This window comes from Tasmannia lanceolata, unplaced genomic scaffold (assembly GCF_043159265.1).
Source record: "Tasmannia lanceolata isolate RefF3 unplaced genomic scaffold, GAP_Taslan_0.1 ptg000018l, whole genome shotgun sequence".
Taxonomy (NCBI): domain Eukaryota; kingdom Viridiplantae; phylum Streptophyta; class Magnoliopsida; order Canellales; family Winteraceae; genus Tasmannia; species Tasmannia lanceolata.
This window is the reverse complement of record NW_027518695.1, coordinates 21,448,372-21,462,575: the sequence shown is the minus strand read 5'-3', so window position 1 is coordinate 21,462,575 and position 14,204 is coordinate 21,448,372. Positions and strand designations below refer to the sequence as shown.

The following is a 14,204-nucleotide window of genomic DNA, read 5'->3' as shown; positions in this document are numbered from 1 at the left end:
GATATCAGAAGGGCGATGATAAATTCGCACCCCTTTAAAAGAAGGCTATGTGGCAGACTTTAACGCTTTTTTAATGTCAATACACGAATTTATGATTGCCCAAAATCCAATCTATTGAACGAGGTCGATTGTTTTTCTTCCCTGGATCTAGACCTGGCAAACGGGTGGGTCGGCCCGACCCGACCGCGGGTCCTGCGGGTGCGGGTTTTGACCCGCATTCGCGGTGATAAAGTCACCCCCCTTCTATGTCTGAATTCACCCCCTAATGGACGGTACAGCCTACACCATAGGATGATCCAAACCGTCCATTTGATGGGCCACAACGTAAATAGATCGTGCCCCAAACATCATTGCCATAGGATGATCTCGACCGTTCGATCTATAGAAGTTTCCATATTGTGAGTCCCTCTTTAGATTGGAGGGTTGGAATCATCCTATGTTAATGATTTTTTTGCCACAACCTATTTACATTATAGCCCATCAAATGCCGGTTTGGATCATCCTATGGTGTTGGCTGTACCGTCCAATCGTCCATTTTTCCACTCCCTTAAACAAAACCCCAAATTTCATAAGAAAAATGGGGTTAGCCATCTGCAGAACCCCCCAAAAAATATCAAAACAACAAATTTCAGAAAAATGAAACACAAGAAAGCAAACCCACGTGGATTCTAGCAAAATAAAGTAAGGGTTTTTCTCAGAGGCAACAAAATAAGGAAACAAATCCCCTATTTTTCAATACGATTGGATCTTGATGCCAACAAGAGAAGACCTCTTTTGATAGAACTTTAATCTCCATTAATCTCTCATCTCCCTCAAATTTCAGCTCTCAAACCCCCCTTCTCTTACTTTTCCTACAGATCTAGCAGTCCCTCTCATCTCTCTCTGATTTTTCTCTACAAATCTCTCAATTTCTCTTGGCTAACGAAAAATCAGGAAATAAAAATATAGGAGGGCTATGGAGGTCAGAGATTAATAGATCTAGAGCTTGGAGGTTCAGATCTAGGGTTTGAATTTTGAAAGGCAAAAATAATGAAAAGATGATTGTGAGATCCAAATCAGTCAACAGGGAGATTGAGAGCAAATCTCCCAGACGTTGTTTGGTTGCCTTACGAGATGTGAAGGAGGTTTTTTGCCGTATTTTTTAAGATTTTTTTTTGTATAGGAATTTGCTAGCCACCTTCGATGAGGCCACTTGTCGGCTTGTGGCCCATCTTTTGATCCAAAGATTGGCAAAAGTAACATGGGTGCAAAGGTGGCTAGCAAAAACATAAAATAGCAAAAAATAGTAATCATAGAAGTACTAAGTTTTAAATGAAAAATTACGGAAAAATGAAAGCAAAGTAGGAAAATTATGAAAAAAATATCAACAGGATATACTAACATATGACAATTACCGAAAAAACTACAATGAAAATTAAAAAAATATGACAATTACGAGAAAATAGAATTTGACTATAATTTCTCCAATTTTTTCTTCATTTTGGAGAAATGTGTTGAGGGAGTTTAGAGGGTTCCAAGTCAGCAGACAAGGGCCCGACAACCCCAGTGGTCAAACTCCTCATTTTTGCTAAATTCCAAACCAAGCAGCTTTAAGCAAATCAGTAGAATAACATTCCGTGGTATTTTTCTCAAAAAAGGTAACCAAACAGAGCATAAGTGTATTTCTGAAAAGAAATCAAAGAAGAGGAATAATGGCTGAGAAAGATAACCGGAAATAATGCCCTCTCTTATTCTCGTTCTCCCTCAAACCCTCTCTCGTTGTCTGGAATTCGAAACCATTTTGAAAATAGGGCGTATATTCATGCTTATTAATGCCCTCTTTTAAAATAAAAAAATTAAAAAAAAAATCCAGAAAACCTGTGGGTTGACCCGACCCGACCCATGTTTTTGCAGGTTGGGTGACCCAGGGGTCGGAGTTTTAGTGACCCGTGCCCGCAAATGTGTGGGTGGGTTGGGTCGACCCGCGGGCACGGGCCGCTTTTGCCAGGTCTACCTGGATCGCTGGAATAGGGATTCTGAATTGGTATCTGATACCGTTTTGGGCTTTTCCGTTGGTTGGGGAAATTTACGGAATGGAATGGGAAAGAAAAGATGATACCAGGCAGAAAAAGGAAGGGAATTTTTGGCGCAACATGATACCCTCCTAGGGAGGTGGTATTCTTATTCCCAGAATCAGAGATAATTAAGGCGAAAATATACTCTCAATCTTTACACGATTTTTTTTTTATCGATTTTGGCCACCTCCTTCCGCTCAAGCGTCAAAACAACTCTCTCTTGCCATTTCTAGGTATAGAAAATGAAACCCCTAATCTTATGCTTTTACGATTTCCCCCCTTCTTCTATGGTTCTTTTTTTATTTTTTCATTTTTACTAGATACTGAGATGTTGGAGAAAGATATGCCCCAGTTTTTTCATTTCTGTGGTTTTTTATTTTATTCTATGGATCCTTTTTCCTATAATTTTTGTGTGTTTAATATTTTTTGTTTGATCTAGGGTGTTCAAGGTTTTCTTTACCATTAACCATCTGGATTTCTGTTTACAGGAATCTCCATTTTCATATTATTAAGCTTCAAACTATAGCAGCAATAACAATCGATTTTTTAATGCCCAAAAGAAGTAAAGAACTATAGCAGCAATAACAATCGATTCCCCCCTCTTTAGAATAAACAAGTCCTTCTCGAAAGAAGAGAATGCCTTGATTCATCCATGCAGTGTCATTCCAATCCTCAAGGGAATTGAAATTAGTCATACTCAACCAGAACTTCCAATTTTGTGCGGAAACGAAAGTCATTCAATGGGTGGAGCTTGAGGATACAAAGAGTCCAGAATCCATTTCCAAACTATTGAATAGGGGCAGCAACAAGGTCCATGGAAACAACAATCTCACCCTTCAACAGTGTATATTGGATTCCATAGGGTCAACAAATTATGATCCCAAACCCACCATCACAAACCATCTACAATAGAAATCCATGTTCCATCAAATTAAAGACAGAAAGGATGCATACAGTTCTATATTTGACAAATTATGATCCCAACCACATCACAAACCTTCCACATGTTCCATCAAATTACGGACAAAGAAAGGAGGCATATGGTTCTTTCAAACTACTAAAAAACTCCATTGAAGTAACACTGTGGGGCTGGGTGGATACCCACTTCATAGGGAAGTTCTTGATTATTACCTTAGGCCCAGTTTTGGATTGGGTGTGGTGGGTGGATTGGTGCTTATTTATTATTAGTATGGTATGCGAGGACAGCATACAAGGTCTGAATCACAGTAAGAACAAGAAGGAATGCTGCAGCCAAACGCCACTCACGAACTCTTGTGCTCCACCTCTTCATTCTATTCTCGTTCCCTTTTATGATCGTGTATTCGTACAACGCATCTCTCACTTCGCAAAGAGGACTATTAGTATCAAAGTATATGTCCCTTGCAAGCTCTTGAGTTAGATCGGCAATGGCTTTGTCACTGTCAAGCGTGCTATATAAAATCCCATGCGAACGGAGCAAGCGAGCATCCTTCTCAGACTTGATTAAACCATACATAAAGGCAACGAAGGAACTCACTTCGTGGCCTGCACGGTGGTGAAGCCGCTCGAAGGCGAGGACATTTAGGTAGAAGGATTTGGCTCCACCTCCGACTATGAAAACTGGTAGGCTAAGGATGCCATTACTGAATGTTATATCTCTGATGCTTTGTGTGTTGCTCCGCTTTAACTTAACTCTGACATCAAACAGGTCTGAGAACGACGGCATGACGGCACTGGATAAATGACTGCTGGTGTTTGCTGGTGGGCCAAAAATTAGGGATGATTGACTCCTGGTGTTTGCTGGTGGGCCAAGAATCATGCACTTTCGGACTATGTCCAACATGTGTAGGCCTTCCCCTATGTCTGGGTCTGGTTTCATTGCAGGTATAAAGAACCCCTCCACAAGAATGTTCAAGAGTTTGTAATGCTGCGTAAAGTTAAAGAGATAATGTTAAGGAACGTAGGTATACCAGGAGAGGAATGGCCGGTAAAAAGATTTTCTTTCTAATGGCTTGTTGCATGTGAGAGCAGCCACCTCATGGATGAAGACAAACTCTGCTAAAAAGTGAGCCCCTAATGAAGGGCTTAGATCATCTAATTATTGTGAGCTGCTCCGATCAGTCAAAAGGGAACGACTGAAAAGTCCAATTAAAGTGGGTGGAGTTGCAGGCTAATTTGGCAGCCATTTTTAGGAAAAGGGGTTGGAAATAACATTTCTAAACCAGAAATTGGATGGATGATGGGTTTTTGGAAAAGACTCACCTCTTGTATCCCCATAGTGTCGCTTTCAACATCCATTATCGTCTGAAGAACCAGCAGAGGCAACTGGTTTTCAACCATTAAAAGGTCCGATACTATATACGGAAGGATATTGACAGATCCATCAAAACTAAAAACTGGGTCGTTAATACAGTAATCATTTTCGATCCCGACAGATTGAAGCAAGCTAAAAACTGGGTCGTTGACATCATAATAGTTGTTGATCCAGCAATAAGAACGCAGGAGCTCGAGCAAAAAGAAGCCGTCTAGGAGCATAAGCTGTAAGAACTTGTCTTGATCGCGCCATTCATCATCGAGCTGCTCATACGAATCCATCAGATCTTTCAGTTTGTTGTCCAACATCATCTTATAATCATCGTTGGTTTTGTTGAATCGTTCGAGACGGTGATCACGAGCCCTATGTTTATGTGCTTCCATGGATTTCAATTGGGGCTTCCCGTGATGGTAAGGGCCAATAGAGGCGATGTGAGGTTCGTATGCAGTTTTGTTGGTATTGAATATGTAAGGGGGGACTTTGTAAATGGAGTGTTTGGTCAAGCCCTCATTCGATTTAAACTCTGTGTACATGTTTTTGAAGTAGCTGATCAGTTCGAGTAAAACGTTCGTCCGCGAAGGACCGGTCGTCCGCCAAGGACCAGTCGGGAAAGCCATGGCCAAGTTACTTTGCAGTAGAGAAAGAGGATGCTAGAAACCGTGCACCTCTACTCCTGGATTTATACAGCAATTCATGTGTACTCTTTCCTCCAATTTAAACACGAAAAATCAAAAAAGGATGTTTCTCCGAAGGGCCCAATTTGAACCGAATCAAGAGCAGATGGGGGTGATATACCGACGAAAGTAGTCTCTGTCGTTAAAGGTGCGTTTTTTAGGGAAATCATATATCCCCTTCCGACAGATAAAATCCCCTTTAATTTATACTAAGCAGTAAACCATTCTCACAGAAACCGTTAAAAGGGGGGATTTTATCCGTTTAGGTGGAATAGCATTTCCCTTTTTTTTTAGTTTTTACGATCAAGAAGGGGAGGAAGAAGATTCTCCACTTTCATCTCCTGTAGGGGCCAGCTGGGCAGATTATTAGACTAAAATAAGATGTTTCCTCTTTTGCTTTTTCGATGGAAAACACTTTGAAAAAGGGTGAGAGATGATATTTTCACCCATTCGCCCCTTATAACGTGAACACTGCCCATCGTTAACTCTTTTTGACGTCAAATCACGTTAAAAGGAGGCGAGTGCGCAACTTTAATGCTTTTTTTTATTTACGACAAATCACGTTAAAAGGAGGCGACGGTGCGCACTTTAAGGCTTTTTTTTTTTTTTTTACTTCAAATCACGTTAAAAGGGGTCGAATGCGTACTGTAAGGGATTAAAATATCATCGCCCAAAAAGGAGTTCCCTCTGCTGCTGAGAAAAGTACGGAATATGCGTTGCGTACCGGTTTTGAAAAATTACGGATTTTGGGTACTTTTTAAAACTAGCATCAAATACGAGTGATTCTCCAAAATGTGGCATTAAAAAGACCTTGATACTCTTCTGACATTATCAGAGTCCTCGTATGTTGCCCTTCCTGATAGATGAGAACGTCAATGTAGGAGGAGTGAAAATATCATCAAAAGGTGTTAAAGTTGTCCACTTTTCATGTCAAATTACGTACGCCTCTTTTGGCCTACAACGGGGACATTACTGAACATTTTATTATTTTCCACATCTCTTTTGGCTTAGAACGCCGTCGGATTCTTGAGTACGCTGCCGGAATATCAAGTACGCCCCAGGATTCAAGAAACACCCATCCATCGTTCAAATATATCAAGTACGCTGCCGAATTTTGTAGGTTCAACATGTGTTCAAAACGTATCAAGTACGACGTCGGAATTAGAGACGCCAGCGTTCCAAAAAGTTTTTCTACACGTGTCAAGCATCCATCCGTTTATAGTTATTTCTGACGGACAAGATAGAAATGAACCCAAAGTTCTGTCGGTTCAAATACACATTCAGACGAACCAAAAGAAGCCTTGTGAAGCGAGCCAATTTAATGAGCAGTAATGAAAAGGGGATTTTTTGTTGATGTCAGAAGGGTATCAGGTCTTTTTTCCACCCGATTTTGAAGAATCACCTGTATTTGATGCTAGTTTAAAAAATACGCAAAGTCCATAATTTCTCAAAACTTGCACCCACATTCCGTACTTTTCTCTCTAGTATTTAAAGACAACAGCCGAAGTGACCCCGATGCCTTTTTGCTAACACAATGGCACCAATAATTGATCCCTGTTTTTTTGGGAGAGTGATATTATTCCCCCTTCCAATGACACCAATAATTGATCGGAGTGATATTCCCCCTTGCTCGATAAAATCCCCTTACTACTCCACAGTAGTACAACTGCTCTCTCCCCCCCCCCCCCCCCACACACATCATGAACGGTTAGTGGGCCCAGCAATTAATTTGTTTAAAACTTTGAGCAAGGTAGGCCCCACCCATGTTTTTTTTTAAAAAAACCGTACGACCCACACCATAGGAAGACCCAAACATCCACTTGATGGGCCACAATGTAAATAGGTTGTATAAAAAAAAAAATCATTTCCAAATGATGATCCTAGCCCTCCGATTGAAAGAGAAATTGCATATTATGGAAACCTTATAGATTGGAGGGTGTGGAAGATCGTTCTCGGCCTGCCCCGTCCCCGTACGGCAGCGCACGCGTGGTTCTGTGTCAAAGGGGGTGTTTGTGAATGTCTGTGTTTCCTGTAAACTTGGGACCGGGATCCGAATTTCAAAGAAAAGAGAATCTCAGAGTGGCCATCTATGTTAAGGCCTAGAACCCGTAATTTACTCTGTTTTTAGGCATGTTCTTTACAAAGATCTGAGCAAGGGATATGATTACAATCGGGGAAGGTGTTAGGCACCCCTCATACTTGGGTAAATCCGATCTCTTGACTTGACTTGGCATTTTTAGAGAACTTTAGCAAAAACTTTAATTTTTTATCCTTTATTATGATTAAGCTTTAACCCCTTTTTTCAAAGAATAAAGTAATTCATTTGTAATACCGAAAATAGAGGTGTTTACTGCATGATTTGGGTCATCGAGAGATTATTCCTGAATCATGTAGCGACCGCCTCAATACGATAATTGAAACAAAGAGAAGGGGGTTCATGTTTCCTCCGTTTGTCCAACACCGGTGGAGTACTAGTCTCTCACCTCTGTTTCTTTTGTCTATGGTACGACCAGAGACAGAGTGGTGAGATAGGGAGAGGGAACAAAGCCTAACTCTAAGCTCAACAGACCCTATATGGGCATGGCGTACAATTATTTACATGGCGGCCCATCAAATGGACGGCCTGGATCATCCTATGATGTGGACCGTACGCTTCATTTTGAAGATTATAGGTGGGGCCTACAATTGGGCCTTAATGTTACCGTACGACCCGCACCATAGGATGATCCAAACCATCCATTTCATGGGCCACAATGTACATAAGTTGTGCCCCAAAAATCATTTTACACAGGATGATTGCAACCCTCCAATCTAAAGAGGTTTCCATAATATGCAGTTTCTCTTTAGATCGGAGGGCTAGGACCATCCTATTGAAATGCGATTTTAGGGCGCAACCTATTCACGTTGTTGCCCATTAAACCATACATAAAGGCAATGAAGGAACTCACTTCGGGGCCTGCTCCGTTGTGAAGCTGCTCGAAGGCGATGACATTTAGCAAGAAGGATTTGGTTCCACCTTCGACTATGAAAACTGGTAGACTAAGGATGCCATCACTGAATGTAATATCTCTGATGCTTTCTGTTTCGCTCTGCCTCAACTTAACTCCGACATCAAACAGGTCTGAGAACGACGGCATGACGACACTGGATAAATGACTGCTGGTGTTTGTTGGTGGGGCAAAAATCATGCGCTTTCGGACTATGTCCACAATGTGTATGCCTTCCCCTATCCTGGTGTTTGCTGGTGGGCCAAAAATCATGCACTTTCGGAGTATGTCCAACATGTGTATGCCTTTGTAAATACCCAAAATACCCCCACTTAAATTTTCGTCCCCCTCTTTAAAAGAGGGGCGTTTTTGTCTGTTTGAAATTGACTCAGATTAGGGCTTCCTAATAAAGCCTATAAATACATCTTGTTGTGGCTAAACAAATCCTAAATGTTTTGTTAAGCCCCAGAGAGAGAAATCAGAGAAAGAGAAGAAGAAGAGCAAGGAGATCGCGATTTCAGAGTCGAAGCCGCAAATCCAGGTAAGATCTATGAACTATGAAAGCTTTGGATAATAATAAACTCTAAATCAAGGGTTTCAAAAGAGAAAAGAAATAAGAACTTGATTTATATGAATTAGAAATAAGAACATTTGGGTTGATCTTGAGTTTTCTTGAATCTAATATAGGTTTACGATTCCAACGAAGTCAAAATCAACATATATGAATCTGAATTCAGAATTAGAACTTTGGAGATTCGACGTAGAATCTTTGATGATTTCTTTCTTAAATTACACATATGGATTCAGAGCGTGAAATCAGATTTAATGGATTCATCTCGCCGATACGAATCCATTGGATCTGACCTCGCGCGGATTGAACCCCAAACGAAGGAGTTATAGCTGTTTTAGTGAAAAAAAACGGTGAAAAATCGCATTTAGAAGAAATCTGGGTCCGCGCGTGGGACGGAAGTCCAAAAAATGGCAGACATCCGTGAATACCAAGTTTGGCAACAGATGGATCCTCGGACGTCTGTAGTTTTCGGACGTCTGTAATTCTCGGACGACAGGCGTGATAATTCTTCCAAAACTTTGGAAATTCATAACTTATTTGTTTCTTATCTGTTTTCGACGCTCTGGTACTCTACGGATATGCTGAAAACGTCATCTTTCTGTTAAAAATAGTTTCAATAAGTTTTGAAAACTTTTCAATAATGATATCACCAAATTACAAGAAATAGCCATAGAATGGGTTACCTTGTTGGGCCCTTATTTATTACTTATGTTTTGTTCAGATCAGGATATTGAATCGTAATCAGAATTAAGAAATGAATCGAACATCTTTAAAGTACGTAATAACGTACTACTTTGGGTATTATAAACCCTGTTTCCCTTTGAATCAGTATTGACTTTAGAAATCTGTATTGATACCTTTGAACTTCTGAACTAGCCTTGGTCTAGTATGTCTGTTTCTGTTTGGCCTATCTAGTGTTTTACCACTATTATTCTGAACCTTAGAAATAACTGTTATGAATATCTGTTCTGAACTCTGAACCATTGAACCTATCAGTTTGAATTCTGAATACTTTGAACTATTTGAATATGAACCTTGGACACTTTTGAACACTTATATGGAGGCTTCGATGATTTCTCGACCCTGCCATATGAGCGTAAAACATTTGGCAACTCTGGACCCACCGTAGGGGTAGTACACTGGAACTTCTGGCCCCTCAGTGGGATAAAACGCTGGCCCTGTCGACTTGTATCTGAACTTCAGGAATCGATTCTGAACACCGTGGACTGTCGGTGTATGAGCAATAACATGTCTTCTGAACCATGCTGATGACTCTGAAGTGTATTTGAACTATGAACCCTTTGTACATGAATTCTGAAATCTCCGACTTTAATCCGAACTTAGACTTTAAATTCGCTTTATTGCACCTTAATTCAGAACCATATTTGATATGCACTTATAAATGTTTCTGCCTAATGAATCAGCTAAGATCTTTGAACTCAGCTTTGACTTTGACTATCTGACCCCATTGAATCCTGTCATGTTCAATTGTGCTTAGAGTAGTGCTTTATTATGTACTGAGCTTTCCAGCTGACTATGGTTATTTAATATTTTTCAGGTCTTGGCCCTCGTGAAGATAATGAGGAACAGTACGCTTAGCTTTGGAATTGGATTTGGATTCAGAGATTTAGTTAGTTATTTCAATTTATTAGAAAGTGAGTACTTGAATAAAATGTAAAGACATTATTATTTATTTGTTTGACTCTTGGGGAGAGATGAGATTGGACTTGACTCTGATGGGTCCGCTTAGATTGAATATACATATATTTTAATTATGAAATGCCAGGTTATTTCTGTTATTGCTTTGTAGCCTTGTACAGTTGTGAGATTCGTCTTGCAGATGTACGGCGCTGCCACGTCCTACGCCCAGGGTGGGGTTTGGGGCGTGACACCTTCTTCTATGTCTGGGAATGGATTCGTTGTAGGTATAAAGAAACTCACCACAGGATTGTTCAAGATTTTGTAATGCTGCGTAAAGTTAAAGAGATAATGTTAGCTCTCTTTCTCGAGTGGAAGATGCTAAAAAGATTTTCTTTCTAATGATTTTGTAATGAAGGAACGTAGGTATACCAGGAGATGAATGTCCCCAAAGTGTGCTACTATATTAAAAATAAGAGATTTGCTAAAAAGATTTTCTTTCTAACGGCTTGTTGCATGTGAGAGCAGTCACCTCATGGATGAAGACAAACTCTGCTAAAACGTGAGCCCTTATGGCAGCCCTCACATGCAACATGCCATCCGCAAAATGCCTTCCGCAATTAGGGGTGTTCAATCGGTTATAACCGAACCGAAATAACCAAAATTTGATAATCGAAATAATTTCGATTATCAAATTTCGGAAACCGAACCGAATTTTACGAAAACCGAACCGATTAAAAATTCGGAATAGTGGTAGAAAAAGACAAAACAAATCTATTTGGACGGTTTGATCGGAGGGCAATGATCTATCTATCGAAACGGTTTTTTAGGCACAACCTATTGAAGTTGTGATCAATCAAATGGACGGTTTGGATCATCCTACGGAGTGCCCATACACAATATTTTGAAAAAATAATGTTTTTTTTTTTGTTAATTTCGGTTATTCGGTTAACTGAATTTTTTTCCCGAGATAACCGAAACCGAATTAACCAAAAATAAAAACCGAAACCAAACCGATTTAGCAAAAAACCGAACCGAACCGACCAAATCAATTCGGTTCGGTTATTCGGCTAAAACCGAATAATGAACACCCCTATCTGCAATGGAGGTTACCAAAACCCTAAAAATAAATACTATTTGTGCTAAAGCCTATGCGGCTAGAATATATCTCCAATGGCCCTTCGATTGTGGAGATTTCTATACCTGAATTTTTTGAGGATTTTACACCAAATATATGCCCATCTAGAGTGGTTGGGCAAACAATTGAAGGGCTTAGATCATCTAATTATTGTGAGCTGCTCCGATAACTCAAAAGGGAACGACTGAAAAGTCCAATTAAAGTGGGTGGAGTTGCAACTTGGGTCAGGTTGGGTCGGGTTGAGGCCAACCCGACCCGAGGAACCCATTTTTCCAACTTGACCTGAGGAATCCTTTTTCCCAACCTGAACCAGACCCGACTTTTTAAGCTTTAAAAAAATTAGAAGTCATAAAAAAATGTCGGGTTTCACTCGGGTCGGGTTGCCAAACTCTCAACCCGAACCTGACCGGAACTCAACCCGGGTTGGAAAAAGTCGACCCGAACTCAACCCGGCACAACTTTTTTTTGGGTTGAACCAACCAACCCGACCCGAACTCAACCCGGGTTGGGAAAAGTCAACCCGACGCAACCTTTTTTGGGGTTGAACCCGACCCAAGTTGCTCCCCTAACTTTGCAGCCATTTTTAGGAAAAGGGGTTGGAAATAACATTTCTAAACCAGAAATTGGATGGATGATGGGTTTTTGGAAAAGACTCACCTCTTCTCTCTCCATACTATGCCATTCGACAGCAATTATCCTCTGAAGAACCAGCAGAGGCAACTGGTTTTCAACCATTAAAAGGTCCGATACTATATACGGAAGGATACTGACAGATCCATCAAAGCTAAAAACTGGGTCGTTAATACCATAATCATTTTCGATCCCGACAGATTGAAGCAAGCTAAAAACTGGGTCGTTGACATCATAATAGTTGTTGATCCAGCAATAAGAACGAAGGAGCTCGAGCAAAAAGAAGCCGTCGAGGAGCATAAGGTGTAAGAACTTGTCTTGATGGCGCCATTCATCATCGAGCTGCTCATAAGAATCCATCACATCTTGCACAACGTCGTCCAACATCTTCTTATAATCATCAATGGGTTTCTTGGATACTTCGATACGGTGATGGAGAGCCCTATGTTTATATTCTTCCATGGATTTCAAATGGGGTTTCCCGTGATGGTAAGGATCAATGTAGATGTCTTCAGGTTCGTATGCAGTTTTGTTGGTATTGAATATGTAAGGGGGGGACTTTGTAAATGGGAGTGTTTGATGCAGAGATCGCCCACATTCGATTGCATTATGCGCCTCATCGTATCGACGAATAAACTATGGAACGTTAAACTTTCCGTCCTCTGCCGAGGACCGGATTTATACAGCAATTCATGTGCACAATTTAGGTGCGAAAAATCAAAAGGGATGATTCTTTAACGTTATTCGTTAAGTTTCAAAGGCAAAGAAAAACGTTAAGGGGGTGAATTTATCGGCAAGCAGTAAACCATTCTCACAGAAACCGTTAAAAGGGGGATTTTATCTGTTATGGGATATCATTTAACTTTTTTTATTTCTTACGATAAAGAAGGTCACTTTCGTCTACAGTTGGGAACAGCTGGACAGCGTGGTTGTGTGTCAAATGGGGTGTTTGTGAATGTCTACGTTTCCTGTGAACTTGGGATCAGAGTCCAGATTTCAAAGAAAATAGAATCTCAGAGTGGCCATCTAGGTTAGGGCCTAGAACCGATAATTTACTCTGCTTTTAGGCATGTTCTTTACAAATATCTGAGTAGGGGATATGATTACATTCGAGGAAGGTGCTAGGCACCCCGCATGCCTGGGTAAACTTGATCTCTTGACTTGGCTTGGCATTTTTAGAGAACTTTAGCAAAAGCTTTAACTTTTTATCCTTTATTGTGATTAAGCTTAGTCCCTTTTTTAAAGAATAAAGTAATTGATTTGATGTTTGCTACATGATTTGGGTCCTCAAGGTATTATTCCCGAATCATGTAGCGACCGCCTCAATACGATAATTGAAACAAAAAAAGGGGTTTAGGTTTCCTCCGTTTGTCCAACACCGGTTGAATACTAGTCACTCACCTCTGTGTCTCTTTTCTACGGTAGGACCAGACACATAGTAGTGAGATAAGGAGAGGGAACAAAGCCTAACTCTAAGCTCAACATACCCGATATGGGCATGGCGTACAACTATTTACGTTGTGGCCCATCAAATGGACGGCTTGGATCATCCTATGCTGTGGACCATACACTTCATTTTGAAAATTATAGGAGGGGCCTACAATTGGGCCTCAATTACCATACAACTCGCACCATAAGATGATCCAAAACATCCATTTGATGGGCCACAATGTAAATAAGTTGTGCCCCAAAAATCATTTATACAGAGGAAGATCGCAACCCTCCAGTCTAAAGAGGTTTCCAAGATACACAGTTTCTCTTTAGTGCGTGAGCCCCACTATTTTACACAACATCTTTTGGTGGAGTGCAGCACATTATAGTGTATGCGCATATAGTCCAGTTTTTTTTTTTTTTTTTTTTTTTCAAATAATGCAGTACACACAATACACAATAGGATGATCCAAACGGTCCATTTGGTGGTCCAAAACATAAATAAGTTGTGCCCCAAATTTTTTTGCATAGGATGATCCCATGATATGCAGTTTTTCTATTGATCGTAGGGCTAGGATCATCCTGTGTAAATGAAATTTTGGGCACAACCTATGTTGAGAGTCATCTACTGGAGGTGCCGGGCCGGGCCGGCACGATGCGGGCCCACATGGGGGTTGTTAAATCCTAGTCCGATTAGAACTTGTTTAATGCTACAGGCTAAGTTTCTAATATAGGTTGTTTTGGAGTTTCTAAATTATAATGAGTTAGTCTTGGTCTAGGAAAGTGCA

The 14,204-nt window shown here is 40.5% G+C and overlaps 2 protein-coding genes across 2 annotated transcripts; both read right to left on the bottom strand.

Annotated features, from left to right (window-relative positions):
* Positions 1 to 2,871: 2,871 nt before the first annotated feature.
* Positions 2,872 to 5,157, bottom strand: LOC143851531 (UPF0481 protein At3g47200-like). Its single transcript, XM_077360994.1, has 2 exons — positions 4,296 to 5,157; positions 2,872 to 3,960 (listed from the first exon to the last, which is right to left on the bottom strand). Exons 1-2 carry the CDS (start codon positions 4,962 to 4,964, stop codon positions 3,229 to 3,231), a joined length of 1,401 nt encoding a protein of 466 aa, XP_077217109.1. The 5' UTR covers positions 4,965 to 5,157; the 3' UTR covers positions 2,872 to 3,228.
* A 2,731-nt stretch (positions 5,158 to 7,888) lies between these two features.
* On the bottom strand, positions 7,889 to 12,447 carry LOC143850182 (UPF0481 protein At3g47200-like). The gene is made up of 2 exons (XM_077359452.1): positions 12,013 to 12,447; positions 7,889 to 8,284 (listed from the first exon to the last, which is right to left on the bottom strand). The coding sequence occupies exons 1-2, from the start codon at positions 12,445 to 12,447 to the stop codon at positions 7,889 to 7,891; spliced, it is 831 nt and encodes a 276-aa protein (XP_077215567.1).
* Positions 12,448 to 14,204: the final 1,757 nt, after the last annotated feature.

Excerpts from the sequence above, each read along its gene's own strand:
- LOC143851531 (XM_077360994.1), bottom strand. The coding sequence starts at position 4,964 with ATGGCTTTCCCGACTGGTCCTTGGCGGACGACCGGTCCTTCGCGGACG. Across the intron at positions 3,961-4,295 it reads ACACTATGGGGATACAAGAG|CATTACAAACTCTTGAACAT; the intron begins GTGAGTCTTTTC and ends AACTTTACGCAG.
- LOC143850182 (XM_077359452.1), bottom strand. The coding sequence starts at position 12,447 with ATGGAAGAATATAAACATAGGGCTCTCCATCACCGTATCGAAGTATCC. Across the intron at positions 8,285-12,012 it reads ATAGTATGGAGAGAGAAGAG|TGCATGATTTTTGGCCCACC; the intron begins GTGAGTCTTTTC and ends ATACTCCGAAAG.